The 22385-nt window shown below is 42.1% G+C and overlaps 10 protein-coding genes across 10 annotated transcripts; 7 read left to right on the forward strand and 3 right to left on the reverse strand.

Annotated features, from left to right (window-relative positions):
* Nucleotides 1-8: 8 nt before the first annotated feature.
* EAF02_009848 (uncharacterized protein) lies at nt 9-545 on the forward strand (the record flags this gene model as incomplete). Its single annotated transcript, XM_038905896.1, has 1 exon — nt 9-545. One exon carries the CDS (start codon nt 9-11, stop codon nt 543-545), a length of 537 nt encoding a protein of 178 aa, XP_038754319.1.
* Nucleotides 546-1289: 744 nt separating this feature from the next.
* Nucleotides 1290-2114, forward strand: EAF02_009849 (uncharacterized protein; the record flags this gene model as incomplete). Its single annotated transcript, XM_038905897.1, has 1 exon — nt 1290-2114. The coding sequence occupies one exon, from the start codon at nt 1290-1292 to the stop codon at nt 2112-2114; it is 825 nt and encodes a 274-aa protein (XP_038754320.1).
* A 1050-nt stretch (nt 2115-3164) lies between these two features.
* On the reverse strand, nt 3165-3533 carry EAF02_009850 (uncharacterized protein; the record flags this gene model as incomplete). The annotated part of the gene is made up of 1 exon (XM_038905898.1): nt 3165-3533. One exon carries the CDS (start codon nt 3531-3533, stop codon nt 3165-3167), a length of 369 nt encoding a protein of 122 aa, XP_038754321.1.
* Nucleotides 3534-6309: 2776 nt separating this feature from the next.
* On the forward strand, nt 6310-7674 carry EAF02_009851 (uncharacterized protein; the record flags this gene model as incomplete). Its single annotated transcript, XM_038905899.1, has 2 exons — nt 6310-6740; nt 6795-7674. The coding sequence occupies 2 exons, from the start codon at nt 6310-6312 to the stop codon at nt 7672-7674; spliced, it is 1311 nt and encodes a 436-aa protein (XP_038754322.1).
* A 346-nt stretch (nt 7675-8020) lies between these two features.
* EAF02_009852 (uncharacterized protein) lies at nt 8021-9673 on the forward strand (the record flags this gene model as incomplete). The annotated part of the gene is made up of 2 exons (XM_038905900.1): nt 8021-8178; nt 8239-9673. 2 exons carry the CDS (start codon nt 8021-8023, stop codon nt 9671-9673), a joined length of 1593 nt encoding a protein of 530 aa, XP_038754323.1.
* A 265-nt stretch (nt 9674-9938) lies between these two features.
* On the forward strand, nt 9939-11537 carry EAF02_009853 (uncharacterized protein; the record flags this gene model as incomplete). The annotated part of the gene is made up of 2 exons (XM_038905901.1): nt 9939-10413; nt 10468-11537. 2 exons carry the CDS (start codon nt 9939-9941, stop codon nt 11535-11537), a joined length of 1545 nt encoding a protein of 514 aa, XP_038754324.1.
* A 950-nt stretch (nt 11538-12487) lies between these two features.
* EAF02_009854 (uncharacterized protein) lies at nt 12488-14667 on the forward strand (the record flags this gene model as incomplete). Its single annotated transcript, XM_038905902.1, has 5 exons — nt 12488-13202; nt 13300-13663; nt 13747-13892; nt 14049-14278; nt 14311-14667. 5 exons carry the CDS (start codon nt 12488-12490, stop codon nt 14665-14667), a joined length of 1812 nt encoding a protein of 603 aa, XP_038754325.1.
* Nucleotides 14668-15160: 493 nt separating this feature from the next.
* On the reverse strand, nt 15161-16136 carry EAF02_009855 (uncharacterized protein; the record flags this gene model as incomplete). The annotated part of the gene is made up of 3 exons (XM_038905903.1): nt 15161-15575; nt 15632-15964; nt 16045-16136. The coding sequence occupies 3 exons, from the start codon at nt 16134-16136 to the stop codon at nt 15161-15163; spliced, it is 840 nt and encodes a 279-aa protein (XP_038754326.1).
* A 1733-nt stretch (nt 16137-17869) lies between these two features.
* On the forward strand, nt 17870-19006 carry EAF02_009856 (uncharacterized protein; the record flags this gene model as incomplete). The annotated part of the gene is made up of 4 exons (XM_038905904.1): nt 17870-17872; nt 18049-18095; nt 18303-18567; nt 18623-19006. 4 exons carry the CDS (start codon nt 17870-17872, stop codon nt 19004-19006), a joined length of 699 nt encoding a protein of 232 aa, XP_038754327.1.
* Nucleotides 19007-19029: 23 nt separating this feature from the next.
* On the reverse strand, nt 19030-19477 carry EAF02_009857 (uncharacterized protein; the record flags this gene model as incomplete). The annotated part of the gene is made up of 2 exons (XM_038905905.1): nt 19030-19151; nt 19315-19477. 2 exons carry the CDS (start codon nt 19475-19477, stop codon nt 19030-19032), a joined length of 285 nt encoding a protein of 94 aa, XP_038754328.1.
* Nucleotides 19478-22385: the final 2908 nt, after the last annotated feature.

The following is a 22385-nucleotide window of genomic DNA, read 5'->3' on the forward strand; positions in this document are numbered from 1 at the left end:
CCCATGCTATGAAGACTTCTACAAACGCTGATCGTTCTACCTATGTAGATACGGCCCGAAGAGAAATCACTGGCATTTTTGACATTTCTACGGAATTTACAAAGGAATGTGATAGGGCAGGAGTTTTACCTACACAAGATAGCATGGCCAATGCTGCTAGTGATGATTTTTCGTTTCTAGTTATCTTTCAAGAGAAGCTCAATGCTCTTGAGAGTATTGACCAGAGGTGTCGAGAGGAAAGAGCTCCACTTATCCAGGCGATCTACCAAGAAGCTTCAAGAGCTTCCGATAGAAAGTGGTATTTGGAACGCAAAGTTTATCTTGAGACCCTCCGCGAGACACGATTGTTACGACATAACTATGAGCAGAATAAAGCCAATGAAATCCGCCAGAATAAGGAACTTGATGCAAGACGCAACGATGCGACATGCTTAGATCGCAGAGAGTTCAAGGACTACAGAGACTTGGCTTACCCAGACTTGAAAGAGTTTCAAGCTTCTATTGCCGATGCTTATTGCGTTTATCTTTGCCGCAAGAACGGCTAAATATGCTGCTTGTACGAAATTGGAAACAGCAGTTGCCGAGAGAAAAGCTCTTTGGATGGAAAACATTCACAGAATTGATAATCCGAGATTCAAAAAAGAGAGTTCCGACGCAGATAAAAAATTTCTCGAGTGCCAAATGGAATACAACAGCAGAAATGGTACCTTTAATGCAAATCAAGCACTCTAGTCAACAGAAATACAAAAATAGGGAAGCTTTTGAGAAGAGAATGAACTTCTAACTCGAGCTTGCGGCGATCATACTACTAATTCGGTTTTCCGCTACGTTTGCAGCAGACCACGACTCGGTTCGTGTCACTCTTGCACGTCTCAAAGCTTACTATACCGCACGAAGTGCCAAATCCAATCTTCAGCCACTTCGTACGATAGATGACGCCTGGACTGATGGTCACTATGGTTTTCTCAAACGACCAATGCATGATCAGAAACAGCGAAACAACTCCATTTCGTCCAATGATTATATCACTGTCGAAGAACATGCTCGAGGCCTTAGAGATGGTTACGATCAACCAGCATTCCAACCTTTAATTTCCCGTTCAGTTAAAGTTCCCGCAAATCATGATCCAAGAACATTAAAGGCCAATATTCCTTCAAAGCTACCAGCAGTCACAGACCAGTACTCCAACCCAGGTTCTCAAACCTTTTACTCGGTCAAGAGCACAGATCGCGCTGAGTATATGGACCATGTTCAAAGAATGGAAGCGTAAGCCAGACCATTCCGACATCATGAAAGCTATGATCCAGGGTCGAGCAGCTAGAGGACGTCATTTAGCTGGTCAACAGCCTGAAAAGTTTGATCATGCTACGTTTCAGCATCTGAAGAAGTGCAGTTATTCGAGCCCAGATATTTCTTTAAACACAGTTGGTTCTTCGGCTTCGGCAAAATCTGCGCTTGATCTTTTAGCTGTTAATGGACAAGGTCAGTATGACGCGGAGCTTGTAGACAAGAATGTCGCCGTGCTCAACAGCGGAAACGACATGCTTACAGAGGCAAGCAAAGCTGCTGATACCCTTGCCACTACCATCAATAAGCATACTGTCATGGCTGATAAGATGGTCACCGATGTCATCTGCATCACCAAGAACCTCGCTGATCTCGATGTTGCCACTGTCAATCAACCAATGACTGTCGCTGATAGAGCCATTGTCGAAGCCAGCAAGAGTGATGATCCCACTACCGCTCAGCAAGCAGTCAACAACGAGGTCAATCCCATCAGTGAAACTAATGCCAACTCTGAGATGAACAGCATCGCAAATCTCTCTCTCAATGAACTTTTCATTTCTGACACTGACAGATCTGAGATTGTTACCAAAGACATGATGCAAAAGTCACTCGTATTAGATTTCCCCTTGTCACCCCCTTCTACTACAGTACCCGTCTCTAGCCCTACACAGGAAGTCGATCTTGATTATTATAACGATTTTCAATCTGATGCATCTTGGGTCATGGCTAGTGATGATGATCATGATGATTTGCGGAGGCTAGTAGACCTGAAGAACTTGAGAGTGTTGAAGAAAGCGAAGACGTTTGAGGAATGGGAGATGCTTTAGACCTAGAATTTCTGGTATGATGTTTGCGTGGTCTATGAATGGATAGGGGGGTGTAAAGGGAGGTGGTTTTATTTCATACTCTCTTGCAGATCTGGCGAGGGGTTCACGGATATAGATAAATTGATAAAGCCATGGACGGATAGAGATACGAATACTACGGTGGAGTAAAAGCTATTCAAAAATCTAGGAGTTATACCAATAAAAACTGGTGATACTTCACAAAGTAGCAGGGAGGCACAGCACAAGGAGATGATCTTCTCTTCTTTTGATTTCTTTTCTCCTCTTTCCTCTAACGACCGAGATTCTATGATCGCTATGACTCTCCTTACACTGTAAGGTCATGAGCGATCAACAGAGTCATCAAGACAAAAATCGCTGGCAGACCATGTCTTTGGAAAGAGAAACATTTAGGGAGTCAGTGATATATTGATATAGCAATGAATAATCATTTTCATGATTTTGTGTTTCTTTTGCTATGTGTGAGTAAGTGATATATATATGTATATATGTATGTATGTATGTATATATGGAAGTGAAAATGCGGGGAGTAATTTGAATGTTTGCTTCATGTAGATAGATAAGCAGTAATTCTTTCGCGCAATTTGGCAATCAATCAAATGACACTTGAAAAGATCTCACAAATTGACTACCCAAGAGCGCAGAAGAGAGAGTTATCTGATCCTACACGACACGATTTTTTGGGGGGGGATAACGTTAACTGAGAATAATACGCTAGTCATGCTCAATAGCATTTGACCACAATTCCAAGAGCTAATTACTTACATAGTCCATCCTGCACGCAATTTTATCCATGGCTATTTCTATTTCTAATCCAATTCCAACCACCCAATTTTTACAAATACACCTGCCACACCATCGCTTGTCGGATTTCTCATCGGACTGGACTCCGTTTTGCATCCTAAGATGAAACCAGCAAGTTCCATTATCCCGAAACTCTGAGCCCAAATTATTAAATTCAACCATCGATATATGAAAACTTCTAGAAATACGAATAGCAAGCAAACTCACAAAATCAATCATGAGAACCAACTAATTCTTCATAAAATCCAAATCCCTACCAAATCCCGCAGGCGAAGATACTTGAATTGCGAAATGTGGGGGCTTCTCTTTAAATTTCGAGCTGCCGCCAATTGGCTGAGACGAAGGCAATTTGATAGCACAATGTGTGAACTCCTCCTGCGTGATTTCAGTAGAATCTTCAGGAGCTTGAGGAGTAGCCATTTGGATGGGGGTGAGTGGGAACTCCGCCATGGTAATATGTGGACTGTTAATAGAATCCCCTGGTAAAGGCGGTGGTATGGCATCATCCGGGATCGCTTCTGTCGTGATCTGTGTACAGCCTTCACAGCCCTGAGATATAGGGACCCGAGCAAAATCGCGCGGTTGATACGCGTGCATGATATCTGGGGGACAGCCAGAGCAGAGACGTTTTTTCAGTTTGTTGAGCAGACAAGTTCCCCTTCAAGATTTTTTCTGGCGCTAAAGTTACCGCTCGCTTCTGGAAAAGAGATTCATATTGTATCTCTGGCAGAGAATAAAAAAACTTTGGTGGATTTGCAATCTGAATTATAGGCGAACCAATAGGTGCATTGGCCACGGCGTGTATATAATTTTTTTACACCAGGTGCGCTGATATCCGAATATGAACCATCCGGATAATTTTGAACAATGAGAAAATTGTATTTCAAAAGAAGATCGATATGTTGTTCATAGCCATGCGGAAGACATCTGAGCTGCCCAGATAGCTTCGTGCCGTCCGGACATGTATATCTCCAAGGTATACTGTCGGCGTCTACCTTTGACTGCTCAAGTTTTGCAACCATAAGGATTCTGCCGATTCTCTGCTCTGCCATTCGATGATCGTATTCGTAAGCAACAAATGCTTTATGATTCAAGGATACTTGCTTCAAATCTTTTTCCACAGAAAGAGCCATGCGTCGGTTTGCAGTTTACGGGTCGTCCTATCAATAAAGCCAAGAGCAGCAGATGCGTATGTGACTGTTCGTTCCACGTCTGAGCCTACAGCATATTGTTTATATACTGTAGAATGCACCGCCCAAGGGGGTGGGCCTGCGAAAATCAGTCCGTATGGAAAGAACGTGTCATCAACGTCACTGTTTTGCTTTCGAAGTTGGTGGAGCCTGAGTAGTTCTTCTCGTCGACACGCATCCTCGAACCATCTATCACTAAGAGGACAATCCATAATTGGTTAAGAGAATAAATTGGTATCGTATAACTATGTGTAATGCATGAAGATTTAAGATTGAGGAAGAGCATTTGACAAGATGATTATATCATGAAGATCAACATTTTTGAAGCAAGCGCGAAAGAGGATTGCAATAAATGGAAAGAGCTATCAATCTCGAGGGAGTTAGAGACCGATAACAGCATCTATAGATGTCGCATTCTTATGGACGTAATTACATCATTAATAATATTCAGAAAACTGACCTCAATTACACCTTCGATGGCTTGATTGAGTCGGTCGATGTGCACTACCACACTATTACACTCCGGCCACTTTGCGTTGATTGGAAATAGTATTAAGAAGCCGCAGAGAACGTAGAACAATAGAATGAATACAAACGTATCTGCTTCAAGAATCATCACAGCAGGTCAAGTCAAGAATATCAAAAGTTATTGAAGAAAAATGTCACGGAACCCACATCAACTTATGAAGCTTGCGTCACGAGCATCAAAATCGCCCACCTCCTCCACACGGAATACAAACGAGAAGATCAGAAGAACACACCAATACACCCAAGACTGATAAAACATCAGGAGAACTTGCATTTTACTATTGATCGTTTCTCAAGTAATAAAAGTGCCACAGAAATCACAAGAAAAACCTCAATCCCCTACAAACCCTACAGAAATATTCGCGGTTGGCGAAATCGCGATGAGTGTACATATCGAAGTCTACATGTGACGAAATTAGACAGATCATCTACGACATCAGCTAATGTATTTCCGCTATAGTTGTTTGAACTTTATGCACATCATGGTGATGAATCCTCGTACCACCAAAAGTGAATCAAGACGGCATAGGGTGAGATGCAATTCGTCCGATTTGGCGAATGCGAGCAAATAGAGAACGACCAGACCATTAATCTCCGAAAAACTATTTGACGAGATTGAAAAAAAGGTGAATATTGAAGTGGTAAGTGAGATCGTTAGCACACTTGCAGTCACTTTTCAGCCAGATCGCTCAGTCAGTGCTTGAAGGAAAAGGCAGTGGTACAACTTTATACATTGTCAACTCATAATAAAGTAAACTTTTCGAATATACAAGTGATAATATCGAACTGAATATCTCTTTTATTGTATATAGCGTGTCTATGATACAAGATTCTAGCACGGTATTCGATATGCGGGTGGAGGGGAAGAATATAATGCAAATTGGTTGATAATACGATAATAACAGAAGAAGAACCTCGCAGAATTCGACTGACTGGAAAACTTGCAAATATTCTAGTTGCTATTAAGTGAAGCAAAAGTAGATTGGTCATGAAAATACAACTAATTTCAATTTTAGCTGGTGTATAATGAGTGGGTCCCTCGGCTAAAGACATTTGAGTGCTATTTTATCGGTCATGAGTATCGAAGCTGGAATATTGAAGCAATGCATCGTGCCATACAGGAAAGTCCTTTCAACTTAAAAGGATCTATTCTTTCAAAAGAGGCCAAACAAATCTCTAGTACGTACCACATCTTCAGTAGGACGCAGTTTGAACAGGGTATTTACTTTAAAAGACCAACAATTCTTTAAAGTAAACAACTCTTCACAGACATCTCTTTCCTTCTCAATTCAACCATCACACACATACATATACAAGCTCTGCATCAACAAACATTCTGACAAAACTCAGTTCGAAAAGATGATTGAGAACTTTCAAATATATTGTGTCCTTGCTTTGGGCATCGTCATATTCTGTGTTAATGCACTCTTACCCAGAAAAGCCGAGAAAAAACTCTATGGAGCCAGTTCGCATCCCCTCAACTATACCATTCATTGGTCATTTTATTGGTCTCTTCCTGCACAGAAATGAATACTACAATACTTTAAGGTAAGCCATACTCCCCAATTGTGTCTTTAGATTGGGCTCAGGTACTAACAAATTTCTTCTTTGAATTAAACAGTCAAAAATGTGATTTTCCAATCTTCACTATCGGCATGCTCCATAAAGACATCCATATCGTCACTTCAGCCGATTTAATTCCATCTCTTCATCGTCAATATAAAGCAGTTTCGCTGTGGGAGTTGGAAGCACAATTCACAGTGAAACTGGCTGGCCTGACTAAAGCTGCAGCAGACAGGATGCACACTAATATGTCCTCAGAAGAGAATCCAAGTCTAATGCTTCAAGGAATCAAGGTGATCCAGGGTACACTCGCTTCCACGGAATCTATAAAAAAAATGCTTCGTATTGGAACACAAGTTACGAAGGATCAACTAGATAATTGGGCAAATCCAGCTGAAAATAATCAAAACAAGAAGGTCAACTTATTAGAATGGTTGCAACACGAATTGACCCTTGTTATTACAGACAGTTTGTATGGAGACAAAAATCCTTTCCGGGATCCAGAGGTCGAAGCAGGATTTTGGTAAGTCAACATCACACAACATCCTCAGCAAAAATCGAGTACTGACAGAAATAGGGCTTTCTCTGACGGTTCATTGAGACTTCTATTACCCGAGTTCCTAACGAAGTTCATCGCTACTAAAGCTGTACATGGTCGGGCTGCAGTCGTAAAGGGATTCCAAGACTACTTCTCGAGCAGTGGACAAACTGGAGGCTCAGATCTCATGAAGAATAGGTTTGAACTGTTAGTCGACCATACGGATAGTCGTCACAGCGACCTGGCGAAAAATGAAAATCTGATCAATATCGCATCCTTATCCAACACAGTTCCTTCAGCGTTTTGGGTTATTTATCATTTGTTTTCTGATGCCAATCTTCTCGAGCAGGTCCGGACCCAAGTAGGAGAACTGACAACATCAGAAGTTTCGGCCGAAGGAAAGACAATCCGTACGATCAACCTACAGAAGCTGATTCAACTACCAATCCTCTCCTCGTTGATTTTAGAAACTCTGAGATTCCGATCAACTGGTACTGGACCTCGCCTCGTTATGGAAGACACCTTTGTCGGTAAAGATCAACAATACCTACTCAAGAAAGATTCCCTGGTAATCATCGCAAACAAGAGACTACACTTTGACAAGCGTGCATGGGGAGAGACGGCAGATTCCTTTCGTTTTGATCGATTCTACAGCAAAACTCCTGCAAACGCATTCCGTGTGTTTGGAGGAGGAGCGAATAGGTGTCCAGGTCAGGGAATTGTGACAAATATCATTGCCGCTTTCGCAGGAATGTTTGCGATGAGATTTGATATTATTCCGGATGGAAATGATTGGACTGATCCGGGTCAAGATCTCGAAAACATGTCTACTCAGTCAGGTCCGCCCAAGAAGGAGTTGATGGTAAATATAGTACCCAGGGAGAGTGCGAAGGATGTAGTATGGAGCTTCGAAATGTAGTTACTTTCATCTCTTGAAAGGGAGGAAGTGGCATACAAATTGATAGTATTTACGGGATTCTTGAACTCATGTTCGATACTCTAAGTAGCAGATTTCGAAATTCATCATAGAATGAATATAAATCAAGATTCATATGCATGTCTGAAGTGGTTGAGATGAGTTCTTGTGTGTACCTAATAGTATTTACGTTCGAGAAAGATATGCAGATGGATTACCTAATATATTCGAGGCGGTGAGATCGGCTGTAAATATTGCCGCATGCCAAAGATATCATCTACTAGGTACACAGAGATAGCTTTGTGATCTGGACATTTTTTGACATTCGACAATCCAAACTACAATCATTATGAATAATCAACAGTTCCGTAAACTCGTGCTAGATACGCCTGCGAGACAAGCTGGAACGGGAGACAAAAGTTCAAGCATTGGCGCAACTCCCAGACGAGATGGCGCAACACCATCTGCCCTTGGTTCTCGAATGCGAAGTTCAATACCCATGACACCGTAAGGCTCGAACACTCCATTTGCGTGAAGCCACACAGTGAGTACTAATGAACATACTAGCCGCTCAGTGGGTGGTGTTGATTTCGCACGTCAAGTCGCTGAACAACGAGCTCTAAATCATCCTTCGCAACCAAAGAAGTTTCGCTCAGTCGCCGCACCTAAAGGTTCGAAACTCGCAGCCGGCTACACTGATCGCACAAAACAGCGCATTAATGAGGATGAAGATGATAAAGCCTCCAGAGTTAAGGCGCTGGAGGAGATGATGAAATTACAACAGATTGACGAGTCTACATTTTTAAAATTGAGAGACGAGATATTAGGTGGTGATGTTCAAAGCACGCATTTAGTGAAAGGGCTGGATTACAAGTTGTTGGAGCGGGTTAGGAGGGGTGAAGATGTTTTGAGCGGAAATAAGGAAGACGACGATGATGCTGAAGAGCCAGATAATTTGGACGACGAATTTGAGAGGTTGGAGGAAAAAGATGTGGTTGCTGTTGAAAAGGAGAAGAGTAAAAAGAAGGGAGAAATGGCACCACCAAGTTTGATTCCGGGAAAGAAAAGGACTAGGGATCAGATTTTGGCAGAGATGAAAGCGGCGAGGCAAGCGGCAAAGGAGGCAGCTCAGCCGTCTTTAGGAGCAAGATTCAAAAAAGTTGGAGCTCCAAAATCTACAAGCAGGATTGAAAGGGACGGAAAAGGGCGGGAGGTTCTCATTATTGTTGATGAGAATGGAAACGAGAAGAGGAAAGTTAGGAAACTACAGGTGGAATCGGAAGTGGAGAAAGGGCATGGTCTACTAATGCCTGATAAGGATGCAATACCATTAGGCATGGAAGTTCCAGAAATACCAAAAGAACTAGAACCAGAAGAAGAAGATATCGATATATTTGACGATGCAGGAGATGATTATGATCCATTAGCTGGGCTTGAAGACGAAGATTCGGAATCAGATACAGAAGCTGAAGACGGAGAAGTTACGGAAGATAGCCAACGAAAAAAGCCCAAGACTCAAGATTCGCCGCAAGAGCCAGCTGTATCTGGAAGTATGGCACCACCCCCACGACCTAACAAACCTAGAAACTATTTTGGCGAATCCGAACCTGAAACAACAGACAATGAGACCAAGCCAAAAGCTTTCAGTGATCCAACTATTCTCGCCGCCCTCAAGAAAGCCTCAACACTTAACCCTATGTCCAAGGTTCCAGAAACTGCAGAAGAGGCCGCAAAGGAAGCGCGGCGGAAAAAGATGCTCCAACAGGATGATCGTGATATGGAGGATATGGATATGGGATTCGGCAGTAGTCGATTTGAGGACGAAGCTGATTTTGACGAGACGAAAGTCAAGCTATCAGCGTGGGGTCAAGGAGATGAAGATGAAGACGAGAAAGGGGAAGGTAAAAGCAAGAGGAAAAGAGGGTCGAAGAAGAGGAAGGGGGATGCAAATAGTGCTGCGGACGTCATGAAGATCGTCGAGAGTAGAAAGGCTGGACCATAGTCATTACACAGAAAGCAGATAGATACCCTTATTTTTTCTCTCACTCAGCCACGATATGTAATTCTAATACTTATAACACGCCGTGAAATCCTACCAGGCTGTCCATGAGAGGCCTACCTAGGCACCATACAAATAAATCGAGATAATGTCTCATCACGTGCCTTCGCGAGACGCGCTTTGCTAATCTATATTTCCTTCACGCGCTTGGAGATCTGCAGCCGTGAGCTTTGAGAACTGAAAACAACCACTTCACTCGCAAGCAACGATGCCTCCTCGAAGATCTGGTCGAAATGCTAATGCTAAAATTGCAGATGTTCCAGGAACTGAAGCCTCGTCTGCTGCAACGAAGAAGGATGGAAAAGATATAAAAACTGAGAATACCGAGGTTCCAAAGTTAGCTGCGAATAGTATCCGAAGCAAAGCGAAAGAAGATAGTGGCAGTTCAGAAGACGCAGACGAAAACGGAGACGAAAAAAAAGTCATTGATCTCCCGAAAACAGCTAAGACTGTTAATGTGAAGAAGGAGGCTGTAGTGGTCACAAAAAACAAAGCTCCCGTGAAACGCAAACTCAAGGAAGAGGAGGACGAAGACGAAGAGGACAAGGAAGAGAAGAAGGTTACGAAGAAGAGAAAAACAAAAGAAGAAAAAGAAGCAGAAACTATGCCATTGGTAAACCGTACATTGGTTTCGACTTTGAAAAAGGCTGTGCATATCGGCGCGCATGTTAGTGGTGCAGGAGGCAAGTGTATCTCTCCTCATGGCGCGAAGATCTTCTCTAACATATTCATCATAGGCGTTCAAAATTCAGTCAATAACTCTTCACGTATCGGTGGCAATGCATTTGCTTTATTTCTCAAATCTCAGCGGAAATGGGTCAATCCTCCTTTAGCTTCTGAAGCTCGCGATCAATTCAAGGCTTTATGCAAAGAACAAAAATACGATGCCTCGAAATTCGTTCTCCCACATTGTTCATATCTAGTTAATCTAGCGCAACCAGATGAAGAGAAAGCCAAGCAAGCATACGATTGTTTTCTGGACGATCTGAAAAGGTGTGAAGAGTTGGGTATCAAACTTTACAACTTTCATCCGGGAAGTACAGGTGGCAACCCAAGACCGGAAGCAATCGGGCGCATCGCAGCTCAATTGAATAAAGCTCACAAAGCAACGAAGACGGTAATCACACTGTTAGAGAATATGGCAGGAGCTGGAAATGTAATTGGTTCTACATGGGAAGACCTTCGGGACATTATTGCTCTTATTGATGATAAATCCCGAGTTGGTGTTTGTCTAGATACATGTCATACATTTGCTGCAGGATATGATCTGAGATCACCCGAAGCTTTCAAGAAAACTATGGATGGGTTCGACAAGATTGTTGGATTGCCATATCTAAAAGCTTTGCATCTCAATGACAGCAAGTCACCGTTAGCATCAAACCGGGATTTACACGCCAACATCGGTACTGGATTTCTTGGCCTTCGAGCATTCCACAATGTCGTAAACTTTGAAGTCTTTCAAAATATGCCTATGGTTCTCGAAACACCAACTGAGAAGAAAGACGCAAAGGGAAAGACTGTCGAGGATCCATCTACGTGGGCTAAGGAAATTAAGTTACTCGAGGGACTACTCGAAAGAGATCCTGAAAGCAAGGAGTTCAAGGAGGAAGAGCAACGCTTACAGGATTTAGGAGCAGATGAACGGCAGAAGTTTCAGGGTCAAGCCGATAAGAAAAAGCAAGAAGTTCTCAAAAAGGGACAAAAGACTCTTGATTCAATGTTCAAGAAGAAATCAGCAAAACAGGGCAAGAAAGGCGCAAAGGAGAGTGATGGTGAGGAATCTGAAGATGGCGGTTGTTCACATTGAGCTATCCACGTATCGCGGAGCTTCAGGTCTGGATAAGAGTCTGACTACGTAGCGTCTATTTTCCAATATTGTAGTATGTTAATATAGGTAATCAACCAAAGTTCTGCACTGTCCCCCCACCCTCCAGGAGATCCCGTCAGCCCATCTATCTCGCGTGAAACATGAGTTCAATGACTATTGACCACATCATGCGGTCAGAATTCTTTTCATTTCTGGTACCCAACATTTGACAAGGTGGAAAGTTCCCCTTACACCGAATGATCACATTGTCTATGACCCTTTCACGTATAGGACGAAAAGGACGTTTTCTGTGCAATTTTGATTGGTTATTGCGGTTACTACAAGGAGAAACGGCATATATATATATATGTTGAACACATTACAATTGAGAAGTCTTGATATGATTGATCAACGGAAGTTTCGTGAAGTAGCGATATTTGGGGTTAGCATGAGGCTGTGGACGAAATTTTCACAAATACCATAGTTTTTCGAGGATTATACTTGAGCCAGCTAGCATCACATTGATGAGACATTTCAATAGATTCATATTTACTCTCTCTACTCGGTCATTCTATTGAGAAAGCCACCTCATGATCTTCAATAGCCATCTTTTAGTACGGTGAAACAATACGATTGAGCAAACATATGCAACCTCGCTAAGCTTTTCGTCAGTCAGCCTCGATGTCCAGGTGTTTTGGTCTTACACAAACAATTTTGTAAGCATTTGCCAGATGTTCACTTCCATAATTCAATCCAATTGGCCCGTTAGTATATACATGGATAAACATATATACGAAAACCCTGCAGAATTGGCTAATAACCACTAATCGTGTCGGCATCTGTGTGTTACATTTGCATTTTTGCATTACGATAACGAGCAAACATTTATTGTAAATAAGAGTCGTGAATCTTCATTTTTCACCCAAGAATCCTCCTCAGAACATTTCTATATGCTTGATTTCTGCCTTGGTCTCTTTTGTCCGGGCCCCGGAAGAAGACAAAAAAGAGAACGATATATCAATCCCGCTTCGCTCGCTTTATCAAGACCTCGTCGTCGATATCCCCTTCCAACACCTGTCTATCCTCTTCCTGCACCTACACTTCCTCCTCCGGAACAGAACTACGAACAACTTCGTCCCATCAGTCCCATATACTATCCAGAGCTGGAGTTGGAATTTGAACCCGAGCCTGAGCTTTTTCACCCTCAGGTATTTCAACGAGTTCCTTTTGACCCGGACTTGAGACGTAGATTAGAGCCTGCAACTCAGCAAATTCATTTTGTGGAGCCAGAACCGGAAGCGTATTTACCTCTTCCTCGTCCCAGATCACCGCCAAGACAACACATACATTTTATCCAACAGCTTCCACCACCATACATTCCTTCGCCTCCACCTCCTCCTACATCTCACAATATTCACGTATTACCTCCTCCTGCCATTCTTCTTCCACCGAGGAAACCTTCTCCACCACAAACCCATATCCACCTTCTTGGTCCTGCTCCTCCTCCTCAAATTAATACACCACCAGCTCAAACACTCGCTTTGGTTCCGCTCCCAAAAGCTAAAAGAAAAATGAATTTTCCCAATCATCTTCATCAACATCCCCATCCTCACCATCACCACAATCACAATCATCGACACCGCTCTTCTTCTTCCTCCCCTTCTCGTTCTCCTTCCCCACTCTCCCATGCACACCGCCCCCCCTCATAATCACGCCAACAATCAACAAAATAACCCAAACAATCTGAATAATATCCCTCTAGCGGATCTCATTCGCGATGTTTTACATCGCTATTTGCAAATAAATTTGCCACCTGGAACAGCGATTAGCATAGCGAGATTGATGTCTAACAGTCGGAATCCTAATCCTAATTGGAGCGTTCAAGCGAACGCTGGAACTAGTAGAAATCGCTCGCGGAGTCGGTCACAAAGTAGGGGTCAAGGGAGAGGAAGAAGAGGCGGAAATAACAACAACGGGAATGGAGCAGGGAATGGGAATGCAATTGGTAGTGGCAGAAAGGGAAACGGAGGAACTAGACAAGCAATTATGAGTTCGGACTCGAGTTCGGATTCGAGTGATGCACCAACGCAGAAGAGCAAAACTGCCTTGTTAGAAGAGATTAGACGGTTCGTATCCCTGCTTTGATTTTCTCTTCCATTTCTTCCTTATCTCACTTTGAGGTTCTTGGAAACTAACTTATGATTCTCAGAGTCAATATGTGCACCCAGGTTGCAAATGGTATCATCAGACCATCTATGCTCAACGCTGAGGTTCACCCTAAACTAGACGCTAAAGGGAAATATTTGAAAGATTTTCAACATCCTTTGAAAATCAAGGACTTTTTAGCTATGGATAGTTTGTTTTCTCGTTTCCTTGCCCCTTACACCACACAATCCTTTACAATACCTGAAATTATTTCATCCCATTTCACATACATACACCAAAATCCCCACAATCACAACCCCATCTCCACACCCCAAGAAACAAACTAACTTCTCTCCCTCCCCATAGCAAAAACCCTAGACGCCCTCCTCACTAGCTATGATGTCCCAGTAGGAACGAGTCACAGCTCTACTGATACAACAATGCTCGCCATTTTCGTCTCTCATCTCCAAAAGACTAAATCCCATGGAACCAGGAATTCCCCCTGCGACTGCAGAGTCTGCGCGTCCATTCGTGAAGAGCAAAAAGAGGAGAAGAGAAGAGTTCTTTTGAATATCTCTGTGTGGGTGCTCTGCACGGTGGGTCGGGCGCTGGAAATTTGTTAGCTCAGGCTCCTGTTCAGGGTCATGGTCAAGCACCAAACCAAGCACAAGCACAAGCACAATCAGCTCGAGCAGGAGGCGCATTAATAGCCGCGAATGCAGGAGGTGGAAGTAGACATGGAGGAGGTGGTGGGAATCAAGCCGCAAACGCAAACGCGAATGCAAATGCAGCAGGTTATCTCATTCTGCCGCAACCGGGTCATGCGATACAAGTGCAGAATGTACAGGGAGCAGTGCCGAATCGGTTGAATAATAATAATATTGGGCTTGCGCAGCCGAGTCAGCATGCGGGTCATTCGCATCATCAGTCACAGCATTTGAGTGGTGGGAATGGGAATGGTGGAATATTGAGAACGCATACTTAACGTTGAGATTAAAGATTTCAAACTTTTATTTATATTTTTCATTTTTTTATTTTCATTCATTCTTGTTTTGCTATTTGACTGGTACATGTTTTCATACATATTATTTTCATAGATAGGAAGATAAAATAAATCATACATAATACACAACAGCATGAAGATAGATTGATGAGAAGAGAAAAGTGCAAAATTAGGAAACGCCTTGAGGCTTGTCATTATCTAGTTTCATGCCCAAGATGATTTTCACTTCGGGACAGTAGTTCATTATGTGGGAGACGTAGTCGGGTTTATCCCAGATCTGTTGGGTGGGTTTGGTGTTAGTTTCTCCGGTTATTTTGGGTTTTGGGAGGGGAACAAAATGGATAGATGGGAAAGGAAATAACACGACGGGCAGTACAAATGTGAGATTTTACCGTGAAATTGATGCAGAGGAAACAACACATCTTTGCCAGCGGGATGAGAAGCGAGCAAATAAATGATGAGATGACGAACCTGTTCATGGTGGTACCCCCAACCATCCGATATGATAACCCAGCGGCGCTTCGTCCCAAACACTTTCCACACTAAAAGTCTTGCTCACTGCTGCATTTGCCATTTTACTTCCTTCCAGCTTGTTCAGTCCTGTACTCAGCCATAGATCTTCAAGTGCTCCATCTCCGGGTTTGCGTCTTTCTGTTTCTAGCAATCGTAATATGGATGATACGCGACGGAGGGAAAGTCCCCCGTTGCCACCATGGGTTGAGTATGTCGACCATGGCGCTCCGATATAATCATACTCGATGAAATCGTTCAGAGTAGTGGGTGCTTTGGTGCAAAATATAGAGTCGGGTTGAAAGACTAGGAGATGTTCGGCTGGAGAGAGAGATTTGTAAAGTTCGGGGTCGGTGAACATCTGAGATATGGATTCACGACTTGAGACATCCCAATGGGATGGGAGGGGAACGAGAGTAAGTTTATTTGAGGCTACTAGATCTCGCAAGTGGTGAAATCCAAATAGATAATTGATGGAAGTGTGCTTCCCATAAATTTAAAGGTCCACTCTTGTGGAATGACGCTTGTCATATGTGTGAGCTGAAGAGGTAGATGTGGTAGTGGGCGAGTCTCCACCATGAATGCTAATTTTGTGGGATCGAGGGTAGAGGTTGGTAAAGCGTATTCGTTTTTTGTGGAAACAGAAATTGATGTACTGGTATGTGTCACCGTATGTTCTATAGTTTCGATTTGAACAATTGTAATAGGACCGGCGTCGAGAGGTTTAAGTTTTGGTTGGATTTCGTCATGGTTCAAACGATATGCGAATCTGAAAGAAAGGGTCAGACGTGAATCATGAGTTCATTGACACAGCTTGAAGATTGAATAGTGAAGAAGCTTGGAACGTACCCATAAACAAAGACAAGACTCAAGAATACACCAACTATCACCATTGATCGCATTCTACTCCCGAAACTCCATGATGCCAAACCCGTAGACATATTCAACACTTATCAGAATGCCAATTCCCTTACAAATACTCCTTACCCATCAAGGCAAATTGAAATCTCGAAAGAAGAAAACGCTGCGATACAGCCAAAGGAGAAGAATACAAAGGGAAGAAAGTTGACAGAAAAAAAGCTACCCCATACTTTGACCTTATATAAACCCACATTACTTCTGATAATTACTTTTAGAACCCCTAGTTACGCGGCTTCATGCTAGTGCAATGAGTATTTGTGTGGGATGTGATCAATTCGATGATGAATCAGGATCCATATCAATAAGGCTAGATCCTCCCAAATTTACGAGGGGTTTCCAAGTAAGGCTTGAGACAAGAGATATTGATAATTCTTAATGTTAGAAAAGCAGGGTTTGCTTTTGCAATCTATCACTGCGTACTGTTAGCAGTTGTCTACTCTCCGGTGACCACAATGCTAGTTGCCCCTATTCTATATGCATGAACTAATAAGCAACCGACAATATCTGAAGATATCAGTTGTCTGATGCAAACAATCATCTAATCTTCGTACTTCGGGCGAAGCTTGAAAGACCAAAGATAAAGAATGTTTGGAAAGATCTGGCTCTCGTCGTAAACATGTGTGGGTCAAGGCGTACGTCTGCCAATGCTTATTTTAGAAACCTTGATGATTTAAGCTTTTGATCTGAGACATCGGGTTTTTTGTCGGATTATACCCACATCGGGAATGGAGAACGAGAGTCACGTGGCAGTTTGGAATTTCCAGCGTTTGCTTTGAATACGTCTAATCCAGAGACAGTCAACCTAATTCTTCTGATGTCTTCTCGCGACAACGAACGACAACGTCGAATTAAAGATCGTGTGCTTCGTGGTAGGATATGTTTTGAATCCCGACTCCCGACTCCCGAGCTGAAAGGGCCAAACTACATCAATCTTGAGTCGAAAACTACTCTGCAGTGTGATTTGAATGAGCGGAAATATATTTTGACGACCAAACGGCTATCCTTTGGGATGACATATAATTTCCTAGAGCTACGAACGCCAGTGTTCTCACTCAGAAATCCTGAATGTCTATGTCAATAGCGAACATTCGAATTCCTTCTCGCCAAGCATCAAGTCTCATGCAAGACTCGGCATGGCTTTCATCACTCAAAAGGCTCAAGTCGATTGAAAGGGTGTCACAATCTTAATATCCTAGGCCTGTTCGAAAGAGCTATTGGCTATTCAGCACGGAATCATGAGATTTGTAGTCATCGGAGAGTTCCGTGATATGTATGAGGCAGCCAAATGGCTTGTATCTTATCGGCATTCATCATCCTACTCTCACTACTCATGGCCTGCTTCCAGCTCGAGCAACTTAACAAAGGAACCTAGATGATAAGTGCTGAAGTGTCGTTCAGCTCAGGTATTAATTATAGCTTGAATGCGTCGTTATCTCCCATGGTCAGAATCCTATCTCATGATAGCCTATGCCAGATGTTGTGATGAGAAGGCTGAATGCGCTCGTGGCGACAACGCCGAAGTTTGTTTGGCAATTTATTAGCCTCACCATCCAAATACACTTCTCGAGTCTTTCATTTCCCAATGATACGGTTTTTCCAACAGAAGGCCATCTATCAAGAATTTATGCTTATGCTGAGTGCTGACTTGGAGCATTCGCACCAAACGCCACTCAATGCCAATCTTGGGGCTGAGTAGTCAGAATCTTGAGAATCATGTTATTTCGAAATTTTCATCTAATGTTTACGATCTGACATGGTGAGCAGCGGAATGTGACTCTCAATCATCTTCGACCAAACAATTTATCAACGGGGTTTTCATTGCCAATGATTATTGGCTTGAAAGGAGACATCGACCCTAGATACGAACACAGCCTTCGGAAAAGTTTCTATGCGAGAGGCTGGTGATGTATCCTGACATCAGCCCTACATTAGCAACAATATCATTTCAATACTGCCGCCCCGAAATCGACTTCACATAAGTAGGTGAAGGTTTTTCATTACATTTTCATTCCTCATCTTATTTTCCCTCCTCTTCAATTCCTTACTTACTTTCATGTTTTCAGTTTCTCCTTACCACAGTCGTTAGATCTTCTCTCTTGTTTCGATCTTCAAAAATTGCACTTTGCTCTTGATCTCCCTCTATTCCCATAATTTTATTTTATTTCATTCCCTCATGAAGTTCTCAGGAATTGTACCGTTGCTATCTACGAGAACGACATTGTCATCGACGTGAACGTTGTTGATATCACGATCATCATCATTGATGGTTTCCATGTGACGAAGACTGTTACTATAACCGATAGCATCACATATACTCCGACTCCTCCCATCCAAACCACCACAACCTCGCCTCACAGCACTGAAACCGGTATCTCGAATGGCGAAATTCATCATGTAACTGTAGGCGATAAAGGGCTCAAGATTTACTCTCCAAACCAAATTAACGCCAACGTGGGTGATATCATCCGATTCAAATTTCTAGCCAGAAAACCACACCGTTACGCAGTCCAACTTTAACACCCCCTGCAACTTCAATGGCGGTTTTGATACTGGCTTCAACCAATTCAATCCCACCAACGCTACCAACATTACTCGTGATTTCGTCGTTAATACAAACAAACCAATTTGGTTCCACTGTGCTCAAGCAAATCCAAAATCCCATTGCCAAGCTGGTATGGTTCCTGGTATCAACCCCGGTGATAGGTTCGATGCTTTCTTAGAAAGAGTAAAGAACAGCGGTAACTCCACAGTCATTCCTTCTGGAACGGGATATATCACCGGCGTTCCGACTCCCACTGATACTTACACCACTAAGACCGGGTCTTGGATCACGGGTGTTCCAGCACCGTCTGGATATCCTTCGACAACTTCTGAGAAAAGCGACGTATAATCCCGTTTACAAGTATCCTTCTATCAAGAGAAGATCATTCCAGGTATAAGCGGTTTTCTGTTCCTCTTCCCAGCTGTCCATTGCTTCTTTGTAGCTAGTTTCGAGTCTGGCAATTTCTTCTTCTTGACCTTCCTGATTCTGAGCTCTGAGATTGGCAATTTGTTGTTAGTGCTGAGCTGTGAGGTTACCGCTCTGTTGCTCGTACAAGATTGAAACATCGGAGAGGTATTTTTAGTGGTGGGTCGTGAGGATGGTCATGGATTCTCGATGATCAGAGATGGAGAAGTCAATGTATCGCTGATGCTCACCCTCCATAAAGGTAATATTTCGGAGGTGTTCAGCCTCGATTCTGCCAACCCTTTGTTTGTATTGGTTTTTCTCGAGGGCTAACATGGCCTGGCGTTGAAAAGTTTGGATTTGGCTTTGAGCTTTGTGGTGCTCAGTCTCTGACTGAACTAATTGGTTCGACATGAATGTCTTGATAAATCAAGTTGAATTGGGTTGTAAGTGACCTTTATTTGGATTTGATTTTTTTGTAAGATCAAATTGTTGTGTGTAAAAAGATGAAGGGTCGGAGGGTTCAAATCTTTCAAGTGTTTTGAATCTTGAAATTACAGTAGACTTATGATTTCCGAATTCCCAATTAGGTTAGGAGATGAATTGACTAGTTTTCAAGTTCTAATTCGCTTCTTGTCTGTTGATTGGTTATGTCAAGTGAATACATTCAAAATAGAAAGAAGTCTATAACAGTGAATATTATGACTCAGACGTTGCACACCCAGTTCATCGATCATTACTCAAAGATAATGTGGAATATCGATCAATCAATTGTGGCATGCAAAATTCATGTTAGTAGTGGATTCAAACTTAGATGCTGAAGGAATCATGAATGAGAAGACCGGACACATTGCTCGAGGTAAATTTTCAAAGGAACAAATAATTGATATTAAAAGGCACGAATCAAGATTACATCACAAAACACAATCGCTTCTCTTCTTGTAAATGTTAATGAGTCTAATTTTAGATCAAGATATGAACCCACGATCTCACTAATAAGAATTCAGGAAAAGTACATGTACGTTTCTATCCAAGATCTACAATCTAGCTCCACAAGTCAGAGTACCTATTTAAGTTGTCGCAGAATTTGAAGATATAGAAGTCACCCTAAATTTCATGAAGAAAAAAGCTTGAGCGAATGATAATGTTAGAACCTTCCTTCACCTCTCTCCGCTCTAATCCTTACTCGTCTTCCCCGTGCTTCGTTTTCGCTTATCCAATTTATTCCCTCTCTTCCTTTTAAACCCGTACCTTTCTTTTCTCACCCCCTAACTTTTGTTTTTTTTTTTCATTCATACCCATACAGCCCAGCGTTAAAAAAATAATCAAGGCAGAAAGGTCTTCGTTTTGGTCTACTTTGTGGTCACGGACTATCTTAACAATCGGCCGTGAGAATTTCCCTGGTTGATATATTCTGCAAGTAGAAGTATTTTACAACCACTTTCTCAAGGAAAGTAGCCTAGACCGCTCATTTGTCCTTTCCATCCGTTTAATCTTGATTACATTCATATGCGGTCTCTTGGTGGTGCTCGATGAACTGAATAAAATAAGCGAACAAATATGCGGGCGCTAATATTTCCTCGACCCAGTTGCCTAGGAGCCTAGACGTTCAGCACTCCAGTAAACGAAAAGTGTTGGCCCTGTAAATCGTTGCCTACAAGGCGTCTACAAACTCCACATGCAAAACTATGAATCAGTAACAGAATAAGAAGATAGGCAAGCAATCCAACAGCGTATATATAAACCATGAAGTTACATCTACAAAACTTCCTTTTTCATCATTATCAAAACGCAACAATACGATCTACACAATAATTCAAACAATTGAATCGAATAATATCTCACATCTACAATGCCTCAGAGAACTAGCCAGTCTTCCAAACCCAAACGTGATGACGTATGATTTTATTTTCCTTTTCCCTTCTCCTTCTATCATTCTTGGATTTTGAAGATATTGAGAAATTCAGCTAACAAGAAACAGTTTCTATCTGAAAGAGATTAAAAACACGCCTTAAGTGACTATCGGGAAGCTCGAGCCGATTCCATTAATGTGAAGAAAGGTCGGACTGATGTATGATTTTATTTTCCTTTACTCTTCTTCTTTTATTATTTTCGTATTTTGAAGATACAAAGAATGTCAGCTAACAAGAACCAGCATATACATTATAAGGTGGGGGAGAAAGTATCGAGCCAAACTCGTTCTACACCAATTGCAAGTGACGGACAGAAGCAAAAAGACTCTTCCTGCCCTCCGATGAAGAAGGCGACTGATCCAGGCAAAAATAAAGGCAAAGCGAAAGTCACATAGAGTGGTGATGCGGAAGAGAAGAAAAGAGAAGCAGAAAAGCCCAAGAAGACGACTACATCATCAACAGGCACTCGATCCTAGAAATTAAATTGTAACAATCGGGATTTCCAGATATGAGAGCGGGAGTGGGGGTTAAATTAGAAGTAGATGAGAATATAAATTGAAGAAGTCAAGGATTGATAGAGATAAAACCCAAGACAAGAACAAAACAGTCTCAAATCGTACGCTCCTTAGATATATAAACTCATTCACAAACCAAACCTGACCAAAAGTGTGTTCTCAAAAAGTCATTGAAACGATAACACCTGTCCTGTAACTTTGCTCTAAACCCAAAATTGCGGAATTTTAATGATTATCAAAAGTTTGACTATTTTAAATCCTAAAACTGTAGTTGAAACCTCTAACATTTACATTCATCAAAAGCTCAAACTCATATAAAGACCTTAACAATCAAGTCTTACTAACAATACTAAGTCTCTAGATATCGAGAATCGAAAGATCTCAGAATCGTACAACGAACAACCTTATTATAGACCTCATTACCTACCAATCACCTAAATTATACCACAAATTCTATACCTACTATAGAATAAAAAAATAGATAGGTAATTTATTTGATAATACGGTATATGGAGTATATATATCATATCGCATTCGTCAGCCAAGATCAGTTTGTATAAGCAGAATGATTCTATTGGTGGTAAACAAAAGCGGTGTATAACTTATTCTACATACCTCTAGGTGCCTATATAAAGATCATAAAATATTATAACAAATATCAAAACACGAGAATAATTATCATTCCATCTCAACTCCAATTCAAACCACCTCATCGAACAGTTTCCTGCATCAAAAAAAGACCTTATAAAAGATACTGGGTAACAACATTAACCCCCCTCCTCCCGCAAAACAAAATACCATTTATGGATATCCACAATATACCCATCCACCCCTCCATCCACCCCCCATCCACCCCCCATCCACCCCTCCATCCACCCCCCATCCATCCCTCCA

The sequence above is a fragment of the Botrytis sinoallii genome (genome assembly GCF_014898435.1).
Source record: "Botrytis sinoallii strain Bc 23 chromosome Unknown BSIN_022, whole genome shotgun sequence".
Classification (NCBI taxonomy): domain Eukaryota; kingdom Fungi; phylum Ascomycota; class Leotiomycetes; order Helotiales; family Sclerotiniaceae; genus Botrytis; species Botrytis sinoallii.